This window comes from Papilio xuthus, unplaced genomic scaffold (assembly GCF_000836235.2).
Source record: "Papilio xuthus unplaced genomic scaffold, Pxut_1.1 DF825946.1, whole genome shotgun sequence".
NCBI classification, from domain to species: Eukaryota; Metazoa; Arthropoda; class Insecta; order Lepidoptera; family Papilionidae; genus Papilio; species Papilio xuthus.
Window position 1 is genome coordinate 13,066,503 of NW_013532703.1, and position 20,674 is coordinate 13,087,176.

General features: G+C 34.1%; 2 protein-coding genes across 2 annotated transcripts; both read right to left on the reverse strand.

Moving 5' to 3' along the window:
- Window positions 1-898: 898 nt before the first annotated feature.
- On the reverse strand, window positions 899-3,054 carry LOC106123896 (protein app1). Its single transcript, XM_013320310.1, has 2 exons — window positions 2,228-3,054; window positions 899-2,141 (listed from the first exon to the last, which is right to left on the reverse strand). Exons 1-2 carry the CDS (start codon window positions 3,010-3,012, stop codon window positions 899-901), a joined length of 2,028 nt encoding a protein of 675 aa, XP_013175764.1. The 5' UTR covers window positions 3,013-3,054.
- A 1,045-nt stretch (window positions 3,055-4,099) lies between these two features.
- Window positions 4,100-20,153, reverse strand: LOC106124740 (uncharacterized). Its single transcript, XM_013321690.1, has 11 exons — window positions 19,922-20,153; window positions 14,408-14,662; window positions 13,632-13,786; window positions 11,932-12,131; window positions 11,248-11,782; window positions 10,866-11,024; window positions 8,769-8,965; window positions 8,323-8,486; window positions 7,167-7,370; window positions 5,257-5,424; window positions 4,100-4,662 (listed from the first exon to the last, which is right to left on the reverse strand). The coding sequence occupies exons 2-11, from the start codon at window positions 14,502-14,504 to the stop codon at window positions 4,223-4,225; spliced, it is 2,319 nt and encodes a 772-aa protein (XP_013177144.1). The 5' UTR covers window positions 14,505-14,662; window positions 19,922-20,153; the 3' UTR covers window positions 4,100-4,222.
- Window positions 20,154-20,674: the final 521 nt, after the last annotated feature.

The following is a 20,674-nucleotide window of genomic DNA, read 5'->3' on the forward strand; positions in this document are numbered from 1 at the left end:
TTATTTAGTGCTAGCATGTATGCTAACAAAACGGTAGTGCGGTATCTGCCACAATACATGCCAAATGAACACCTCTTTCTTTCAATAGTTTTTTTCTTTTAGCTAAAATGTGGACAATCAAACGATCGTCACATGAATGAAGACTTTGCTTAGTGTATCTGGACATCTATTAAATTAAAGCTTTATATTTACTTTCCAATTGAACTGTTGTTTTCATTTGATTAATGTTAATAGTGAAAGTGTAAATAAAATCAAAGAAAATTAATAAGATTACAATCTAGTTTTAAATCCAGAATCATTGATTGGTCACTAAATAATTCTTAGTGTAGATTTCTCAAACTTAATCTTGAAAGAAGTAAACTGTTTAACGGCTCTGGATGCGCCTGGTAGACATTTAGGCAGTCACTGCAGCTTTCCGCCAAACATTATTGACAATTTTTTAAATATTGTCCAGTATCTTTATATAATTTGGTGAGGCTGATAAAACGAAAGAACGTACCGAAACGACACCAAAATTAATGTTTAAAGCATCAAAAATTGACTCGTAAAATCAAAGACATCCATTAAGATCTAAATTGTGTTATATCCAAAACATACTTAAATATTTTAATAATTTCGATATGTAGTTTAACTATAGATTATTTCCCATAAAGCACATTTGGATGAAAAATAATAAATAAAATTACAGTTTAAAGTGAAAAAATATTTTATTATAACTTATATATACTTAAATTCAGATCTATTATAAACTCGTTGTGAGTATGAACTATACTCAAATTATGATTTCACTAATACATACTGTATGAAATTAAATATGTCCAGATCACAACGACTTAGTCTAATAATCTCACAGTAAAATATATTTACAATTAAATTGAGCAATTGCAACAATCAGTTATTATTCATTTTTATCTTTGCCGTTCATGTAAATTTTAGCTGCAGTAGCGATAGCGTGCGTTACTTTTCCAGTCACCTCATGTAAGTTTTCATTTGAAAGGTCCCAAGAATCTATGGACCGTTTGGAGAAGAAGCCCGCAGTTGTATCGTTAGGTCTCCAGCTGTTGGGGTATACGATCTTGTGTCGCAACACCGCCTTTACAATAAGGGCGCCCACGTAAACAATGAAGTATACGCTAAAATAAAGCGGCAAGTAATACAATTTCTTGCCCAAATAGTAGTAACTGTATCTGTTGACACGAGGCGTTTCAGTGGTAGTTGTCGTAGGATGATGGTGATGGTGATAATGGAAATCATCGGGTTTATCATCATAAAACCCGTGGAAATCAGTTTTGGTATCATCGTCCGGCATGTCAGAATCCGGGGGCATGAAAGGTTTATTGTAGTTGTATCCTTCGAACGGTTTCATCGGCATCGGTGGCATTGGAGGCATTGCAGGCATAGGAGGAGCAGTGGGCGCGAATGATTGCGAGGGGCCTGAAGGTGGTTTGTAACGATATCCCAGGTCCATGGGAAGATCATCCCCATGTCCGTTAAGTAAATCAGAATCGCCACTATCACTGGGAGAACTGGGTGCAGAATAAATTGAATCCGAGTCACCATGTTCCATAGGTGGTTCGGGCGGGGAGTCGAATGTATCTGAATCACCCGTGTCAACGGGAGGAGCCGGCGGAGAGTAACTTGATATAGGTTTAGGGGCAGGAGCTGGCGGTGGCGGGGGCGGCAGTTGAGGTGGGCTGTAGCTCAAAGGAGGGTATGGGGGAAAAGATTCGTAGTTTGTCGGAGGAGGGAAATCGTTATCGGTTATCTTCGGCGCCTGAGGTGGAGGAGGTGGCACAAGATTTGCTGTAGCTTTCGCGGGGGCAGGATTAGACTCTTTGGAATTACCACCATAACTGGGTTGTGGCAAATAGGGTTGAGCTGGATTATAACGATCGATCTGTTTTTGTTGTGGCACAATATCCTGCGCCTCACCTCGAACGGGATTTTTCAAATCATAGAAATTATCTAGATTAGTAAATAAATTATTGTTCTTCTTACTATTTGATAAAACATTGTGCATGGGTTTCTTCATTGGTTTTATCTGGAAAGGTTTTAAGTTAACGTAAGGGAAACGAAAATTCGATTCTGTGCGTATTCCTCTAGATTCATTTTCAGCTCCGTTTCCTGGATTTGCAGAAAATCTACAAAGAAAAATGTTCAGTTTAGCTAACATACAAATAGACATACAAAAATTGTCCAAAACAGATTAAATATTTTCTATAGTTACCCGGGTACTGCGAAATCTGTGAATAGTGCGTCGTCTTCGCTGTCTTCATTATTAGCTTGTGGAGTTTCTTGATCATCAGTATTGCTTTGAGGTTGTGTTTCACTTTGACTATCTTCCTCTTTTGTTTCAATTGGTATTTCTTCCCAATTACCTAAATTCTGTGTTGATTTTTCACTATCAATTATATGCCAAATATTTTCAACGTTACTTGGCGTAGCTTGGGTCGAAGTTGTAGTTGGAAGTCTAGTTGTAGTAGTCGAAGTAGTAGTTGTTGGACTGTAAACTGTTGGCGCAATATTATAGAACTTATTATACATTTCAAAATATTTACTTTCTTCATTATCTTTTTGGTCTGGCTTTTCTGTGGGTAATGGCAGACCATAGTTAGTTTTTTGCGGCACCGGTTGAAATTCTTCATCAGGCACGTAAATAGGTTGGAAAGTGGTTGAAGTTTTAGTTTCAACCCTTTCTTTTTCTAAAAGTTTCCGTATACTTTTTTTCATGTTGCCGTCCGATTCAAATTCAGCAAATATAAGGTCTGGTGTTTCTACTTTAGCTGTTGAGGTAGTCGGAGCTGCCGTTGTCGTGGTGCTTGTTTCCGAATCCATTCTTCGTATCCAGTTGCGATAGTAAAACGGTGCCGCTCTTCCTTCATCGTTTTGAGCAGAACGCGATGCTGGCGTTACTACATACACCATTGGTCCCGGTAAATTTCCTGCCAAAACTTTACTATTACTTAACACACTAATAACCAGAAAAGACAAAATTATTGTTAATTTCTTCATTTTAAATGTTCACACTGCATTGAAGTATTGGAATGTAAACGACTGTTCGGCTCAAATGCCAACTTGAGAATGGTTATCTGACAATATTCTTAACGTATTCAATATGTCCGAACAGAGGACTTATCGGGAGTAAAATAGTGATAATTTCTAGCGGTACTACAAATAGTATGTGGAACACCTGAAGCACGATTCGGATGGGCCACGCTTCGGCTGCAATTTACACTGTTTAGCGAGATAATCAATGTCACTCGCGGTTCAAGAAGAATAGAAAGTGTTACATATTTGTATAAAATATTCAGATCATTTCCAAATAAAAATAGGCTACAGTAACAGATTATAGGCATGCGACCGTGGCCATAAGACTTTTGTATTCAAATCCAAGACATTGAAATTTTAAGTTTTTATTAGAAAAACCTCTGCAGTATTAATTTTATAACAATGTCTTATGTTTCGAAGTTTGTCAGTTAAACTTTAACCACAAGTTTAGTTTTACATATTTAAACAACTTTAAACATATTTTTGAAACGGTTCAGATTTTTTATTAATATGTATAAATAGTATGCCTAATTTAGTCCTCTTTTTCTTATAAGGAAAGAATGGGAAGTGGAAGTGAAATTTCCGGATGAGAGGAATGGAAAGGGAAAATATTTTTTCTATCTGTGCATTCTCTCCTCCGTTGATTAAAGGTAGGCAATGCATATGCAATTGCGTATTTCTATGGGCAACGGTCAATTCGCTATTTCAGCGATTTCAGATGACCGCTCGCTTGTTTGCCACCTTATGATATTAAAGAATGTACCGAGGCTTTTAATTTCTATTTATCGTCGACGATAGGTAACACTCTAGTTACACTTAAGACAAATTATTATTAATACTACACAGATCCGTGTAACATTATGAATATCAAAACGGAATATATATGTAAAATTGACTTAAAATTTTTGAATAATGTAGAAATTGAGTAAATTGTGTACTATAACAGCTTGATCATTTCTCTTTACCGTGGAACATCTTGCAGATCGGTGTTTACTTTTTTTATTAAGAAGTTATAACTTACACGAAAAATTAGAGAAATAAAACAAAAATATTAATATGTCAAATTTATTCTATAAATTATAATACTCTATACATTTTCTTACAACAATTGTATACATAATATTATAAATCTAGTTTGTAACTTAACTATTTCAAATATTTAATATCACAAAAGCTACTTGGTAATTTTGCAGTCATCTTTTCGTGTGATGTCATTGGATGCTTCGCTCTCAGCGTACGCAGGATTATCTACACCAGAGTCACTGCCTCCATCAATGTCTGTCACACCTTTTATCTGTTGGTTATTTTTCGGTACATTCTCTATAATTGGAATCTTCAATTTATCATTCTCAATCCTACTAACGACATCTAGTGGCGCACTTGACTTATCACTTTCTTTCTTGGTCACTTCGCAGTCTTCAATATCTAAAGTTGGAGGTCTCTTCTTGCAGATGTCGTTACCATCGTTATAAGGTCGTTTCCCAATGTAGAACTTGTTAAACAGATAATAGACGCATCCTGTCAGGAACGTAGCAATTGCAAATATCTGATATGTCGGCCTTGTACCGACAAATTTCATTAAATATCCGCCTATCAAACTTCCAGATCCCTTACCTGTAACAAATAGTTTGTAATATTACGACTGGCTGTAAGCTTCAATTGAGTTATTTACCTGAAGTATTTCTTACAAAGGGTCAAAACTTCCAATTTAACACTAATAACTATTTAGACTATTCGTGCTCCTGGATACGTGGTTTTCGAATTTCGAACTTTCAGTTAATTGTAAAACAAAAGGCGATCTAACTTCTATTCAATTAATGACGTAACTCTAGTCATGACGAATGAATTATTATTCTTAAGTATATTTGTGCTAAAGCTCGCCTTTACCTGTACAATCGACAACGTCATAAGAACTCTTAGACAATGGCATACTAAAGGTGAAAGTTGGAGAATACTTTATTTGCTATAGCGAATAGGCCAATGAGTCAACAACATCCGCAATAAAATAAAGGTGGCGATTATTTTTTTGTTTCTATTAAATGTCATTTATTTTGTGTTACAATATTGCCTTATAGATACGCTAAGGGCAGATTGTGAACCAAACTAATCTCTCCCAATTATAGATATCAAATGCTATAGTTAGAAAGCAACATAGATGGTGTTGGTCTAGATGTCACAGGAAAGCGAGAAAAAAGTAGAGATACGTACCAACTCCATAGTAAAGTCCGCCGAGAAGCCCCTGCACAGAGGTGTCTGTGGTAACGGAGGAAAGGCGCGCTGCGTACGTCACAGCCGCGGTAAACGACAGCGATGACGTCACCGACTCCAGAGCCTCGAAGATCAGACACAGCCACGGGTTGTAGATCAACGAATATCCTGCAACAATAATCTTACCATAATACATGTACTGATCTATCGGCGTCACGAAAATATACATGACTATGTAAATCCATTTTACCTTGAAATAACTAAGATTAAAAAGGTAAATACTTAAAGAGTAAATAAATTAAATACTATTTCTTGATCTCATTAAAAATCTGTATCCAAATCAGAACAGAACGCTCGAGGCGAACATGTATATGTCGACCAAATAAGTACCTATAAATCAAGATAAGAACGCTCTAGAAAAATCGTATGAAACTCACAAATGAAAGGTCTCGAGCGGCAGGCAACATTAACTTAATATCGCTATTATAAGATTAAAACTTTATGGAAACCTGTGTAACTATAAGCATATGTTTGAATAGTTAAGTGCAAATGGAGAGTGCATCCCTTCACGTCCAACTGATATCAAAAATAGTTTCTATGTACGTATGTAGGTTCGTACATTTCGAACTGCCACATAGTTTGAATGGAACTATACTATACGTAATGTTCTAACATACTGAATTTAAATATACATAATCAAAGGAATCATTTTATTTCTTTGTTTTTTACTTTTATCTAGCAAGGAAAATAAGAAACAAACGAATACGAAGCTATAAGGAACAAATTGTAATTAAACGAAATGTCTGATAAGTAATAATTACGTCATATGTTTTTTAACAAACATTTCACAATAAATGTCAACGCTCTTTACACCGCCTTTCTTTGTTACCGGTTGTGACACAAAGTATCTTTTTTAACAATGACACTATAAGTTTAACACTAAAATAGATATATTTAATTTCGGAATAAGTGTAAATAATAAATAAATAATATGAAATATATATAAATAATAAACAAATAAATAGTATCCTATGTCCGTCTCCTGGCTCTAAGCTACCTCCTCACTAATTTTCAGCCATATCGGTAAAGCCGTTCTTGAGTCATAAATAGTGTAACTAACACGACTTTCTTTTATATATTATATATATATATATATATAGATATGTTTATATCTCAATTTAAATTTCCTTTAGTTTAGTTTAGTAAAAGTTAATTTACTAAACATTACATAATTGTAAAATATCTTTTACGATTAAAATATCTTTATAAACTGATATATAAACACGGCTAAACACTCACTTATATACGTGAGTGTTTAGCCGTGTTTATATATCAGTTTTGTGCGAGTATAATGTCTCACGAAAGTTTAAATAATTTAATATCTTTATAGTTTGAACCCAGAACTCCCCTGCACTGTCTCTTGTACAATACTTTATCCCTTACATTTTCTTAAAAAATATAAAGACAACAATACGTTGTGTCTATACAAGTTTCACTGCAGTCAAAATCCACAGTCGTAAATGTAAAAATTGTATAGGTACTTGTATATTTAAATTTAACTTCCTTATATTCGTTGTTGTTGCACTTCCTTGTTTTAAATAACGTCGCGACGTCTTAAATAACACAGAGACAATACTTAGGTATTAAAATAAAATATTTATCGATGAAAATTTATCTGTAATATTATTGATACGATTCGCATTTAACTATTAATTCCATTAAAATTCAACATTAAATGTATTTAATTTTTTTAGTATTACATAACAGTTCTAACAGAAACCTTTTCCAGCCAAACGTATTTGATGGAAGATATTTACCGCACGTAGTAAATAAAGGGAATATCTTACCGTGTCACCGATCAAATGTGAACTTGGTCAGATGTTAATCAGGCTAATAGTGTTATTACATACCAAGTAATCTAATAGCATAGAAGACGAATCCAATGAAGAGTACATTGGCGTGTCCCAGTTTTTTGATGATGGGTCCTGATAGGACGAGCAGAGGTAGACCGGCGATGCCACCGACTGTAATCGTGATGCCCATTAGCGATCGGGACGCCCCTAGGTCTTGTAGTAGCCAGAACAGGAAACTCTCGATGTAGCCCCAAGCAGTACCTGGAACCAACAAAATATATAAAAAAAAATATTTTTGGATATTATTATGTATTTATGTTAAATATCTTTATTATACTTAATTAATAACCATTTCAACATTATTAGAATTAATTTTAATTTATTGTAAAAATAAAATTATGAATTTAAGTCCTGAATATGTTTTGACTTTAACAAAAACTTTTTATTGAATCGCTTCTCGTTACGTACGTTCTGAATAACTCCAAAACATGTGTTTTTGCAATGAGAGATTACAAATAACTATTAAGAGAATTATAAAACGACATTCAAAACAGACATTCGATTTACAATTATAAGAAGGTCGAAAAAATCTCTAAATTTTACTTAATTATTGGAATGACCAAAACAAGGAAAACTATTTTACTTTGCAAAAGAATGCAGATAGTCAACATAACATTCTATGGCACGATTTCACTGAATTTTTATTTTAAAGAAATTAATTTAATTCGTCGAACTATAAGTGTTTTGTATGGACGACCGTAGATAACCGTTACTTTGTAGGTCATTCGACGCATCATCTAGCATTGAATACTAAGACTTAAGTAGCAGCTAAATAAATCTTCGTGATTGCTTTTTTTAATTGCATGATGCTCGCTATACCACCTTAATTTTTCTTATGTAAAAAAAGACAGCACCGGTGGCTCAGGGGTCAAGCATTTCTCTTGCAATGTGCAGATCCTGGGTTCGAATCCCGACATGGATGTGTTTTTCGTTTTCCGATTTACATATGTACATTTATTCGACGTTCTTACGGTGAAGGAAAACATCGTGATGCAACCTGCACACGTCTGAGAAGAAATTCAAAGATATGTGTGAAGTCAACCAACCTGGGCCAGCGTGGTTGACTATGGCCTAATCACCCTTATCTTAGGGTTGGCTCCGAGCCCCTCGGTGGGGACGTATAGTGAGCTGATGATGAAACAAAAATTCTTACCCATTATAAAGCATGCAATGAACAATGCAACGATTTCAATATTCCGGAACACAGATATAACATCTTCTAGAAGATTCTGAGCTGGCTGTTTGAATTCTAGATCTATGCTCAACATCAGCACGCCGGACAGGACTTTCAAAACCGCATACAAGTAGAACGCCGGCCTGTAAGCAATCATTTCCTCTTTAACAAAGAACGTGATATACCATATTGAATTTCTGAATACGGATCAAATGATGATATTGTTACGCAATAAACCACAGCTTATTGCATATTAACTCGATAAATGAGATTTGTTCAATAACAGAAGTATATTTATATAATAAACTTGATTGTGAACTTAAACAAAACTACAAAATGCAATAAAAGTGGAATTACGTCCGGTCTTTCGGGACAATCAATTTCGACAGTTAACTAACAGTTTGAAAAGATTCTTCTTGTCTTACCTGAAGTCCGTGTATCCTTTACCCCTGCTTGCGTAGTCAATGAGAAGCCCGGAGAGAGGAGATGAGATCATGCCTCCGATGCTGCCGTACACCCTCTGCAGGCCGTAGTCAGCCCGCTGGTCCCTGATTATAGCAATCACTGCGCCTTCGAACATCGCAAAAGCCGTACCACCGATAATCCCAATGAATACTCTAACCTATAATGAAATTAGAAATAATACTTATGTCACTTTAAATATTTTAATTGGCATATAAATATACAATTAACAAAAGACATTCCGCTAAGGCCATGATAATAGTCATATTTCCTTTTTACAAACTTTATACTTAGTGAAAGAATCCCCTCACTAAGCTGTAATTTATATTAAACTAGCTGTCGCCCGTCACTCCGTCCGCGTGAGATGGAAAAAAAGTTAATTAGTAGCCTATGTATTCTTTCAGGCTATGTTCTACATCTATGCCAAATTTCAGCTAAATCCATACCGCCATTCTGGTGATACCTTCAAACAAAAATCTATTCAAAAAATTGCATTTTATTACTAAGAAGTAAGATCTCTATTTAAAGTCAAATGTGATGCATTTGTTTGCAATTAATGTCTGGTATTTAAGAGGATGTTTTTCTCATTTTATTGTTTGAATACATTAAGTTTTTTTAGGTGTATTCGTAGGCATTTAAGGCTGAGTTACGCGCTAGTCACATTCGCGACATCTGGGACAAGGCTAAGACGTTTGTCTCACGTTACGACATGCATATCTTACGTGAGGTTACGAGCTTCTAAGCTACAATTAGATAAATATTGCAACTAGTGAAAGTTCACGGCAATACAGACACAGACACATATGGGAAAACGAGGCCAGGAAAAAATATGAACTGCTGCAGCTCATGATACAGGGAAAGGTTAAAGGAAAGCGAAGTGTAAGTCGAAGACGAACATCCAACAGCTTAAGAACCTACGCTAGTAGTTCCTAATGAGTACCGGTTCGCTTTTCACAGTTGCGGGGTCAAAGTTGCATATTGCTTTAATGATCGCCGATCTTCGAAAGAAGATGGCACTATAAGAAGATGAGAAAATATTTCACTTCTGTTGTTTAAATTCAAGCTCTAAAAATTTGACTTTAAGGTTCCCTAAATTAACCAATTTGTCAGTAACCTGATCACTTTTTAAGGATATCCGCAATAAGACCAAAAAAAGCATAGACAACTTAAGTAACAAACAGGTTATCATAATAAATTCTTTTAATAACTAATCCCATACATAAATTTATAACTAAAATAAACGTTAGAAACATCATAAAAAAATAATCAAAACACGCTCTTCATTTACATATCTATGTATTTTATTTATAGATTCTTAATCGTATTCAAATTATAACTAATTCTTCGGATATTCTTATGATTTTTTTATTAATAAATAAGTACTTAACTACATAGTAAAATGACTTATAATTTTTAATTACGATTGATTTCATCTACGTCGAATTAATAAAACTACACTGATAAGTTCATGGATAAATATAAATTGGTGTTTCGTATAAAAACATGTGTAAGAGAGTCGCAGCTCGTCGTGATGACTGACGTGTAGTGAAGGGGTTCACCGCGTAACAACAATCATTACCCAGTTAGCATCTATTACACAACAATCTTTCCATTAACGGCTACGCTCAATCTTCAACGCGTATTTTACGGTGGGTTTCCACTGCAACATTCGTACATAAACATACTGTCATCACTTTTATTCTCGTTGAAAAAATTGAGACAACAATATGTTCAAGACGTTTTGGTAGCGATAACTCATAGTTAGGACTTTGTCAAGGACTCCCCAGAAATAAAGGTCTTTAGGATTCTTGTAACTTCTTAAAACCCTCGTATTTTTTTATATCCTTTAATGTTTTAAAGTGTATATTTTTTCATCATAGACTCAAATGCTTATTCGAGTATAAAAGTGTTAAAAACAAACCAGAGTGAAAACAGATTTTAATCTTCAAATTCATACCAATGAATGCTGTTTGAAATCTTCATATAATGATCACAGTGTTTCATCAGTTACTTTTAGGCGTAGGCATCAAGGACATAACGCTAAAACAATAGATACTTACAGCCATGTACGCCCAGAAAGTAAACGTGGGATCGAGCTCTATCTGTTGTTGGAAATTCTCGCACAAGTTCTTCCGAGGCGTGAGAGCGGCGCACGCGGACGAACAACTTGTCAATATTCTGGAGCCTGTCTTCACTCGAACATTATCTACGTCTTCATCCTGCAAATGGATATTGAATTTCTACACGTGTCACAATTAATCCCAAGATCACTGCTAAAAAAATCACATCAATTTTGTTTTTGCTACACATGTTTTTAATTCTTTTTACTTAGTTTTATAATGGAAAAGAGTTATATTGAATTAACGCTTTTGTTATTTAGGTGTGAGCTAGATCTAATCAGAGGTTTGGGTGAGTTAAATGAAAGAAATGTACAATAATTACCCCAATAAAATTATCCTCGCAAGTCGTAGTGTCAACTCCTTCATAATCTGCGTCATACTTCGTTCCGTTGCCAATTGATATCGCATTAACCCAGTAATCCTTGACTTCGGTGGAGGATTTCTGAACATCATGTGATATTCGCATACGATATTCTGTATCAGAATTTTGTTCGTTATCAACTTCTAGATCGTTTAGAAAATTTCTTCTTCCGAATAGACAGGTCGCGTTGTTATCGGTTTGCGTACATTGCATCTGGTAAAGCGTCGGAGCTGGGAAAAATAACTCGTTGTCTGATAATCTTGAGACTGTAGAATTGAAAAAAGGATCGTCCGTCATAATTCTTGAAGTACTTTGATCTTTCATGAGGATTTTACTTCTAGTCGGTAGTGGAGATACCGTATGCCGGTACAGCAGGCGTTGATCATGTGAGTTCGATTGTAATCGTACGTCATAGGAATTCGTGTGGATCATAGCATCAATTTCTTTGGAAGAAATTTCGTCTGGTATCTCGCAAACAAATCCGCAAGACAAAACCCTGTGCAAAATACGTCATACTATTACTTAGTCATTTCAATTCTTACATTAGTAATCTATGTTAGTGTAGGTTTAGTAGGTTAGTGGTAGTACTTTGGTTTGTCGAAATAAATTTTACCATAGTAGAGTTGTAGTAAACTTAGTACTCACGTCAAGTTAACATCGAAAGCGTATGGATGTAGTGGCGTGCAGGGGTAGCCCGGCAGAGGGCGAAGCTGTAGGGCACCGGCGCTGCACGTGGTGAGCAGCTGCGCGGCAGGCGGGTAGGTAACCATGATGCGACCCACTGGCACCGCTAGCAAAAGCAGTGCTGACGCCCCGCCCAATGCAGACGACAACGCCAGTAACAGCTACGGATTATCTATATTTTATTAATGCCCTTTGATATAAGACGTAAGCTCACAACTTTCAAGGCATGTCCTTCTGAATAAGACGCGCGGGAACCTGGTAGAAGTAAATTTTCCCAAGGAGTTTTTAAGGAGTTTGAAGTTACATCGATTGACGTAATAAATAACCTTTTTATTGTTTAATGGTTAGTTGTTATGTTAGTCAATTAAAAGTTTAATTAATTGCTGATTTTCCGCTAAGTCACGCTTAAATATCTTTAAAATTTAAAGACTTTTAACCAGATAATCTTTGTAGCTTACTAATTAAAATAACATTCCTTACGTGTGATTTATGACTTCATTTAAAATTAAGATACAAACACTACATATAAAAAACTTCAAAACAATTGCAGATTTTAGTCACCAGCAATTCATGAAAAAGTCGCAATTACTATCAGCAAATTGCAGACTAAAAGAAAAACAGGATGCAGCGTTTAAGAAGAATGATTAGCAGAACTACACAAAACCGACATTTTCCGACGTAAATTCGCATTGACGATGAATTTATTGTTCCATAACAGAGACATCAGAGGAAGTCACAAACCGGAAAATATAGGAAAATGACAGAATTAATTCGTGACATCGTTTATCACAACGAGCTATGGCGGCCGTAGTTACGTGTAATTGTGCGAATGTTTTTTTTTATTTTGTAACAATGATTGCGTTATACAATTTACACAATCAGAGATCGTAGAAATGTCGTGGGTACATCTTACTAACATTATAAATGCGAATGTTAGAAGAGAAGATAACTCCAGAACGGTTGCATGGATATCGTTGAAATTTGGTATAAATATAGAACATAGTCTGGAAGAACACATAGGCTACTAATTAAGTTGTTTTTATTCCGCGCGAACGAAGTCGCGGGCGTCAGCTAGTAGATCAATAAACATGAGAGACTCGTTGTGCCGGGTCCGCGCGGTGTAGGAGCGCCCGCTTCGCTACAATGCCGCAACTACAATACAAGGTAAAGGTTATTGTATCCAGAATTGAATGTAATTTGCGATACACTCATTGTGAATTAACTCAATTAAATTTAACCAGAACGTTAGGCGGACGTAAATAACTATAACTCATTCGTTCAACTCATCACAATCTCTATTCAATTGCCAATTTTATGTTCGATACAAGATTAAACAAAAAACGAATGGTTTATCCTAAATTATTACGAGCCTATTTGTTCATTTACGTAATATGAAAACCGGAAAATTTATATCTTGCGGTTTACTTTTTTTATCACACTATTATCTGTATAAGTGCGTTATATTAAGTTTTTGCTCATAGTAAGAAGTCAAAAAAGTTTGTAAAACATATTACGGATTCGTGAGTCTTACAGTTTTTTGTTAATAATTTATTAGTTTTCTTTATCCATTAATGTTAAGTAATGTTGTAGAAGCACCTACTAGAAACAACGACCAGTCTGTCAAGGTTGATATGACATAGAAGAATCGTTAAAATACTGACCCTGAAGTTGCCGATCTTGTCTGCGAGCATGCCGGCGAGCGGCGGCATAACAATGGAGATAACAGGAGTTACCGCTGACATGATAGCCGTCTCCTCAACGTTGATTCCCAGCTCGCGCATGTGGATCGTCAGGTACGGATACAGGACAAACAGTGCTGCAATATAACTTTTTTTAGAAGACGGAGCCAAACGGGTAGCGAATCTTAAGTTACATTCGATGCCAAATAAACTACAGATGTGTAATTCAATATTTCAACTGACGTAGAACGTGCAATAACTCTGTTTTTTCTTGTTTTTTATATAGATGCTTCGATAGTGAAACTTCACATTAATTAATAACATAATACTCTCCCGTCAATTAGACAAAAACATATGACAAGCAAAAGTAAAAACTGTTAAAGGTTATTCGTTTTTTAAATTAACTACTAACTATATAGCTACTATCATTTTGGGTAATTTTGATTGAATTCAAGCATTTCAAGACAATTTTTAAAGATTAACAGTCAAAATAACAATGCGATTTGCAAAAAAATGTTTCAAGGATTTGTAGCTAAATGCTCATACACATTTTTATAACGATTTTAAAATCCAACGTTATAAAGCAGAATAATCGGCATTCAACGTTCCATAAGCCTATGTTATGAAATATTCAATACAAACGCTCGCAGCGAACACATAAACTATACGGCAATTTATTTGTTGCGAAATCATTATTGTGCCGTCGAGATTCAATTACACAATTATATTATACACGGCATTAGATGTGACAAACTTACTAGATGCATGTACGAAGAATAAAATCTTCAATGGTATTAATTTCTTTAATTTTAAATCGTCCGTAATCCGTTTGAAAAATGCCCGTATGTACTGCATCTTGATACCGATGAAATTCTCTTCGTTTTAATTCCTTGCTGTTTTGGCGGAGGTGAACGACCTACGTAGGAAAGTTTTTCGTTCTCCAGCCACCGGCTTTAAGATTCCGTCTTCGGTGTTCTTGATACATGGAAAATGTGTATATTATAATATTGTACCTGAAACAAAAAATATTTATAGCATTAAGCGTCGACATACACGGACCTCACTTTGCAGTGACTAAACATGCTGCCGTCCACACTGCTTAAACATCTTTTATGTCTGCCCTTATAAAAAGGGTAGATTATAATTATTATAAGTCTATATATATTTCCATATAGTATTCCTTTGACCATATTTACGCAAACCTACTACTTGGTAATGTATACTTTCTTTAGTAATTGCTTCGTTTTTTCCTCCATTTCACAAAATATAAATGGTTTAAACTTTAACCTATTACGGGTGTATATTCTATGATGGTCATAGATCTATTTAATCAAATCACAATCGCTAATGTCTTCTAGATCCTGCAGGCGTTGACCAAGGTGACATCTTATTGGCGCCGCGTAAATATCACGATGCGATATGAATTCGCGGAAACGAAATAGTACTTATTTTTCACCTTCCTTATTTTTACATTATAATGTTAGTTAACTGTTAATAAAAGTTTAGGTGGTAACGTCATCATTGTTCAAAAAGTTACTATGCGAGGAATAGTATGCAATAACTGAAATCGCCTTGTTAAAATTTATGGTTGGCAAAGATGTGTTTGGAATTTTTTTTAACTCAAAATATCTTTTACTTGTCGACATCACATATCCACTTACTGTTATTCAATGACTAATCAAATAAGAAATTTTACTCTACCAATTTATATGCAAACTTTCACATTTATAGATAGAATTAGTACTGCCACACTTATTGCAATCAACATCATCCCATTTACATATTATGGTGTATATAATAAAGATTTTGAGAAGTAATATCATCGGCGGTCTATAAACAATTGTAAAACAATGGGAAGGGTACAATGGCCGATCGCTTCGTTGCAAAATATAAGCAAACGTGAGCTAACAAAGTCGATACTCTTTATAGACTGCCCTCACGACTTCGAAGCCACGACACTGATTTAAATACACTACAGACCGACCAAATGGAATAGTACCCGAGTAACGGTACAACACAATCGAAACCAACACAAAATACATTCACGGGTCAGCGAGATTTGACGCTATGATAAATTACATAGCCTAAATAACTTAATTAACTAAAGTCATAATTATTCATTCCGGACATTTCACTCGTATTTAGAGCTCCGTACCTCTAAAGGAAAACACGGAACCCTTATAGGACAGTCTGTTGTCGAATACTCAGGTCTCTTGTCCCTTGAAGCTGTAAAAAAATCAAATTTCTATACCAACCCAATCAAAACATACGGTCGTTTAAGCCGCAATTTTTTTAACTGTCAATAAACTCATCGATTACTAATCTTGCAATTACTGTGGTTATCAAGGTTACTTAAAATTTAGCGTAAATGTAGTAGAAGCAATTGCTTTGGTATGCAAATATAAAGTTTTAGTATTCGAGCAGCCTTATCACGTACTGTTTATCGCTAGCGTAAATATCGAACACAGACATTTCGAAATATTCTGCATTTTTCTGTTATTAAATGTTTAACTATTAATTCGAACAATTTGCGCTATTATAATATGTATATTAAAACCTATTTTTAACTTTCTCTGTCCGCATTCAGCATTTCTTTGTCTTGAAGCTGATAAGGACAGGTGTGACACTAATGTGTGTTTATAAAAGACATTGAAATTTAGGTTACGAAAATATTATTTCATTAAAATTTTAATTATGTTACTATTTGTCTAAACAATAGTAGATAAATCAATTCAATTAATTTCTTTGTTATATTTATGATAAGAACTTAATAATAATTAAAGAATTGACCTCAAACAATTCATTAATGAGAGCCACCTTTTATACATTGTATAAATATATAGTCTGTCATTTTGGACAATCTATATACAGCATTTATAAATTAATTGGAGCCTACGTAAATAATTATATTCCACAATTTCCATTGACACAATGTTTAACTTCTTTTTATTAATTTGCAGATTCGAAAAAAAAAATAGAGGACATGTATTCGGATATACCTAATAATGCTTAAAGTTCTGTCCCATATATATATTGAAAAAAGTTAAGAACAACCCCAACTTTAGCGGATTGATACAAGCGTGCTATGCTGGCATTTGTATTGCACTTTACTTAAGAAAGATAATAATCATCAACAGCATCAGCTCACTATACATCCCCACCAAGGGGCTCGGAGCCTACCCCAAGTTAGGGGTAATAAGGCCATAGCCAACCGTGCTGGCCAAGTGCGAGTTGGTTGACTTCACGCATATGTTTGAATTTCTTCTTAGATATGTGCAGGTTGCATCACGATGTTTCCGTTTACCATAAGAACGTCAGATAAATGTACATATGTAAATCGGAAATCGTAAAACACTTTGGTACATGGTGGGATTTGAACTAAGGACCTGCAGATTTCAAGTCAAGTGCTTAACCCCTGAGCCAAACCGACACTCACGCCGACGATAATCATCAACATATTTAGCTACAAATCTTCGCCTGAACTTTAACAAACATTAACTGCGTTGTACATATTTTAATACCCTAAGTAGTCACGCAACAATGATCGCAATGAAATATAAATTTGTCTTGTTTTTAAATACAAGAAATACCAGATATATACTAGATGTTTCTCCGGTTCTTTCCACAGCAAAAAATGTGTATAGGTTATTTAACAAAAACAACATATAGGCACTTTCGTTTCTTGTAATGAACCAACGTATTTGCATATAAAAATTCTACTAGAGAACAAAATTAATATGTAAATTAAATGTTACGTAATTTTGCAATAACATATAGATCCGTGAATATAAAATTATTATGCAATACTATAAATTTAGTCTATTTTAAATATATCCATTAATAACAAGTAAACCAATCTTATCTTACTAATATTATAAATGCGAATGTTTATATGGATGGATGGATGGATAGATGATTGTTTGAAGGTATCTTGAGAACGGATCTCAATTAAATTTGGTATAGATATAGAGCATAGTCTGGAAGAACACATAAACTATTTATTATGTTTTTTTAATGCGCGTGGACGGAGTCGCGGGCGACCGCTTGTTTGCCAATAAAAGTCAAAAATTTTTGAAGAGCTCTACATATTTATTTATTACTTTTCTAAATATTAAAAATGATGAAATGCGTTACAAAACAAACTATAAACACATATCACCTAACGATAAATTAACACTTCTAAATTAAGATATCATATTAACACCCAAAGTATAAAAAAGTGTGAAAAATTTGCTGCGTGAAATAACACTTGTAAAGAAATATTCCTTGTGGTTTTACTAAGGTGAATCCTAAACGTGGCCGCTTCTTAATAATGAACTTTGACCATTAGCTTTAAACTCAGAAAACCCTCGGAATTACAAATTATACTTACATATATTACCAAATTAAATATTACTTATTAATTACTACGTGTCGCCCACGACTCCGTCACGCCACAAATTTAAAAAAAACATAATTAGTAGCCTATTTGTTCTTCCAGATTATGTTCTACGTCTATACAAAATTTTAGCGAGATCCCTACAGCCGTTCTCGATACCTTAAACTAAACGTCCATCCATCCATCTATTAGTAAGATAATTGTAGAATTGGCGGTATAAGAAATTAAAGTAATATTGTGAGTAAAAATTACACAAAAATAATCCAGTAGCAGACTCTACATATATTAGTAATTACAATGAAATATATTTTAGTTATTTGCTGCGAAGAACGACCCGTTTTTTTGCATTCGAACTTGTGGTCTAATGAATCTTAATTACATCTTCGATCATTGAATTATTTATAAATATCTAACTAATATTATAAATGCGAATGTTAAGATAGATGGATGGATATTTGTTAGAAGGTATTTCCAAAATGGCAACTAGGATATCGCTGAAATTTGGCATACATGTAGAACGAACATAGAACATAGCCTGAAAGAAACTAATTTAATATTTTTTAATACCGCGCGTGCGGAGTCACGGGCGACATCTAGTTACGTTATAAAACATCGATTAACTAATAGATAGGTTTTGGTGATAAATAATGATTATTTAAGACTAAAAGTACAGCAGTTACTTATACCGTGGAAAATTGCACTGTAAAAATAACATTGTAACTTAGAATTATGAGAAAATTGTTAGGATTAAATTAATTAAAAAGACAAATGGTAAATGAATCGGAAAACAATTCATCATATAAAAACAATGAAAGAAGTTTTACTACTTATATTTACATTTGGTTTCTGACCAAAATTCTTGTATAAAACATATCGCCATCCCTGTCATTATATTTGACAACACAGAGAGATGTTTGAAATGGAGATTTTGGACTCGGAAACCCACGGTTATTACAAGTCATTAAGTAATGTAAATATGTATGTATAATATTTGTCTTTGTCAAAAACGATTAATAAGTTATTAAAACGATGTAATCATCGATATATAGTTACGAATATACAAACAAACAACAACAGTTTTCATTTTAACGCTATTGTTAATATTACACAAAATAGGCATAGAATATCACTTCTCATTATGAATAATTAAAAGATATGTGTACAAGAACTGGTACGAGATAATGGTTACTCGTGGCTCATTCTAAAAACGGGTCCGTTTGAGTGTACTGGGGTAAAATGGTATATGCAAATATTTGACTAATCAATTTTCTTGTATTTATTCACTGACATTTTTTAATATGTGATTAGAATAAAATAAAAATTAATCTTACTAAAAAGACAACAGAATTACGCATTCAGTCTAAATTAGTGCGTCGTTAAATGAAGCCTCGATAACACTACAATAGAAAAGGAAGTGTTTGATGTCTAATTGTCTTAACAAAGGAGTATACGTCACAGAGAAATGTAAAATACGAAGGCACTAACTACATCTATATGACACAATAATGGATTATTTATAGGTAAAATAAATATAAAAGCTCGAATACATTTTAATGTAAAAGATTTTAGTTACTCTTTACATTCGTATTATCTTTAACTGTGGCAATTTGATTTGTATATTAAGATTTTCTCAACCGGGAACAAAACAAAACCTAAAACTCATAGAGTAAAAGCCTCACATAGTACTCGCTAAGCATTGTGCGTTTTTATGTGAGTTTTTTACTTTATTTATCGGACTCGATTGTTGGATTCTAAATACCTAATTATAAAAATATACACTAGTGTGCCTTTATATTATTCTTCGTAGTCATTTAAATTATACGTTTCATTAAAAAAATACCAAAGCCTTTCAATTAATATGCAGAAATAGATGCAATAAAAATTCGAAACTCACCGCAGTCGCAAATCGTAAGAAATACCTTATCATAAAATGCTTAACTACACAACGTTTGAAAATGTTATCGTCTTGATTCTATAAAACAAGCACTGTGTCACTGAGGAATAGTTTTTTAAATAAGCATTGTTATTGCAAGGACTAAGAACGGAGACGGAAATCGCATGCGCGTGCGCCTCCTTGCTTTTTCACTAACGTATGCGGACTTCGTACGTTTTGCGCGACTGTGATGATCGACTGACTCTCGGCAACCCTACGCCCGCCGCGCGCGCTCCCCACCCGAATATACGAACCAAACACCATTCATACTAACTCAATTATTAATCTTAACATTCAACTTAATAAGCGAAAGCCGTAATCAAGAAGATATTATAAGTTTATAATTTGATGGTTTCTTCTCTTAATACAACGTTAAACCACTTAAAATCATTTCATCGGGTTTTAAACATAAATTCCTTGCCAGTTACCTATCAGATTTCCTCACATACTCATAATAAACTCACCTTTATTTTATAAACAAAATCTAAAATCATAACAAATGAGATGTAAAGTTTAAAATATTAGTTACTATTCAGATTTCTACTTTGTTCTAAAAGTGCATTTTGCGTAGGTACTAAAAGGAAGTTTATATTACGTTAAGGTAATTATTTATTAAATAAAACAGATGTTAGCCGTTCACTTTGAAAGTTTTTGTTACAACAAGTAGAGGATAAAAACATACTTTTTACCCTGCATCAGTATCTACAATGTGAT

Coding starts and splice junctions, on each gene's coding strand:
- LOC106124740 (XM_013321690.1), bottom strand. CDS start 14,504: ATGCAGTACATACGGGCATTTTTCAAACGGATTACGGACGATTTAAAA. Junction 11,025..11,247: donor GCGAGGATAATTTTATTGGG/GTAATTATTGTA, acceptor ATCCATTTGCAG/GATGAAGACGTAGATAATGT. Junction 5,425..7,166: donor CTATGCTATTAGATTACTTG/GTATGTAATAAC, acceptor TTATTGTTGCAG/GATATTCGTTGATCTACAAC.
- LOC106123896 (XM_013320310.1), bottom strand. CDS start 3,012: ATGAAGAAATTAACAATAATTTTGTCTTTTCTGGTTATTAGTGTGTTA. Junction 2,142..2,227: donor ACAGATTTCGCAGTACCCGG/GTAACTATAGAA, acceptor TTTTCTTTGTAG/ATTTTCTGCAAATCCAGGAA.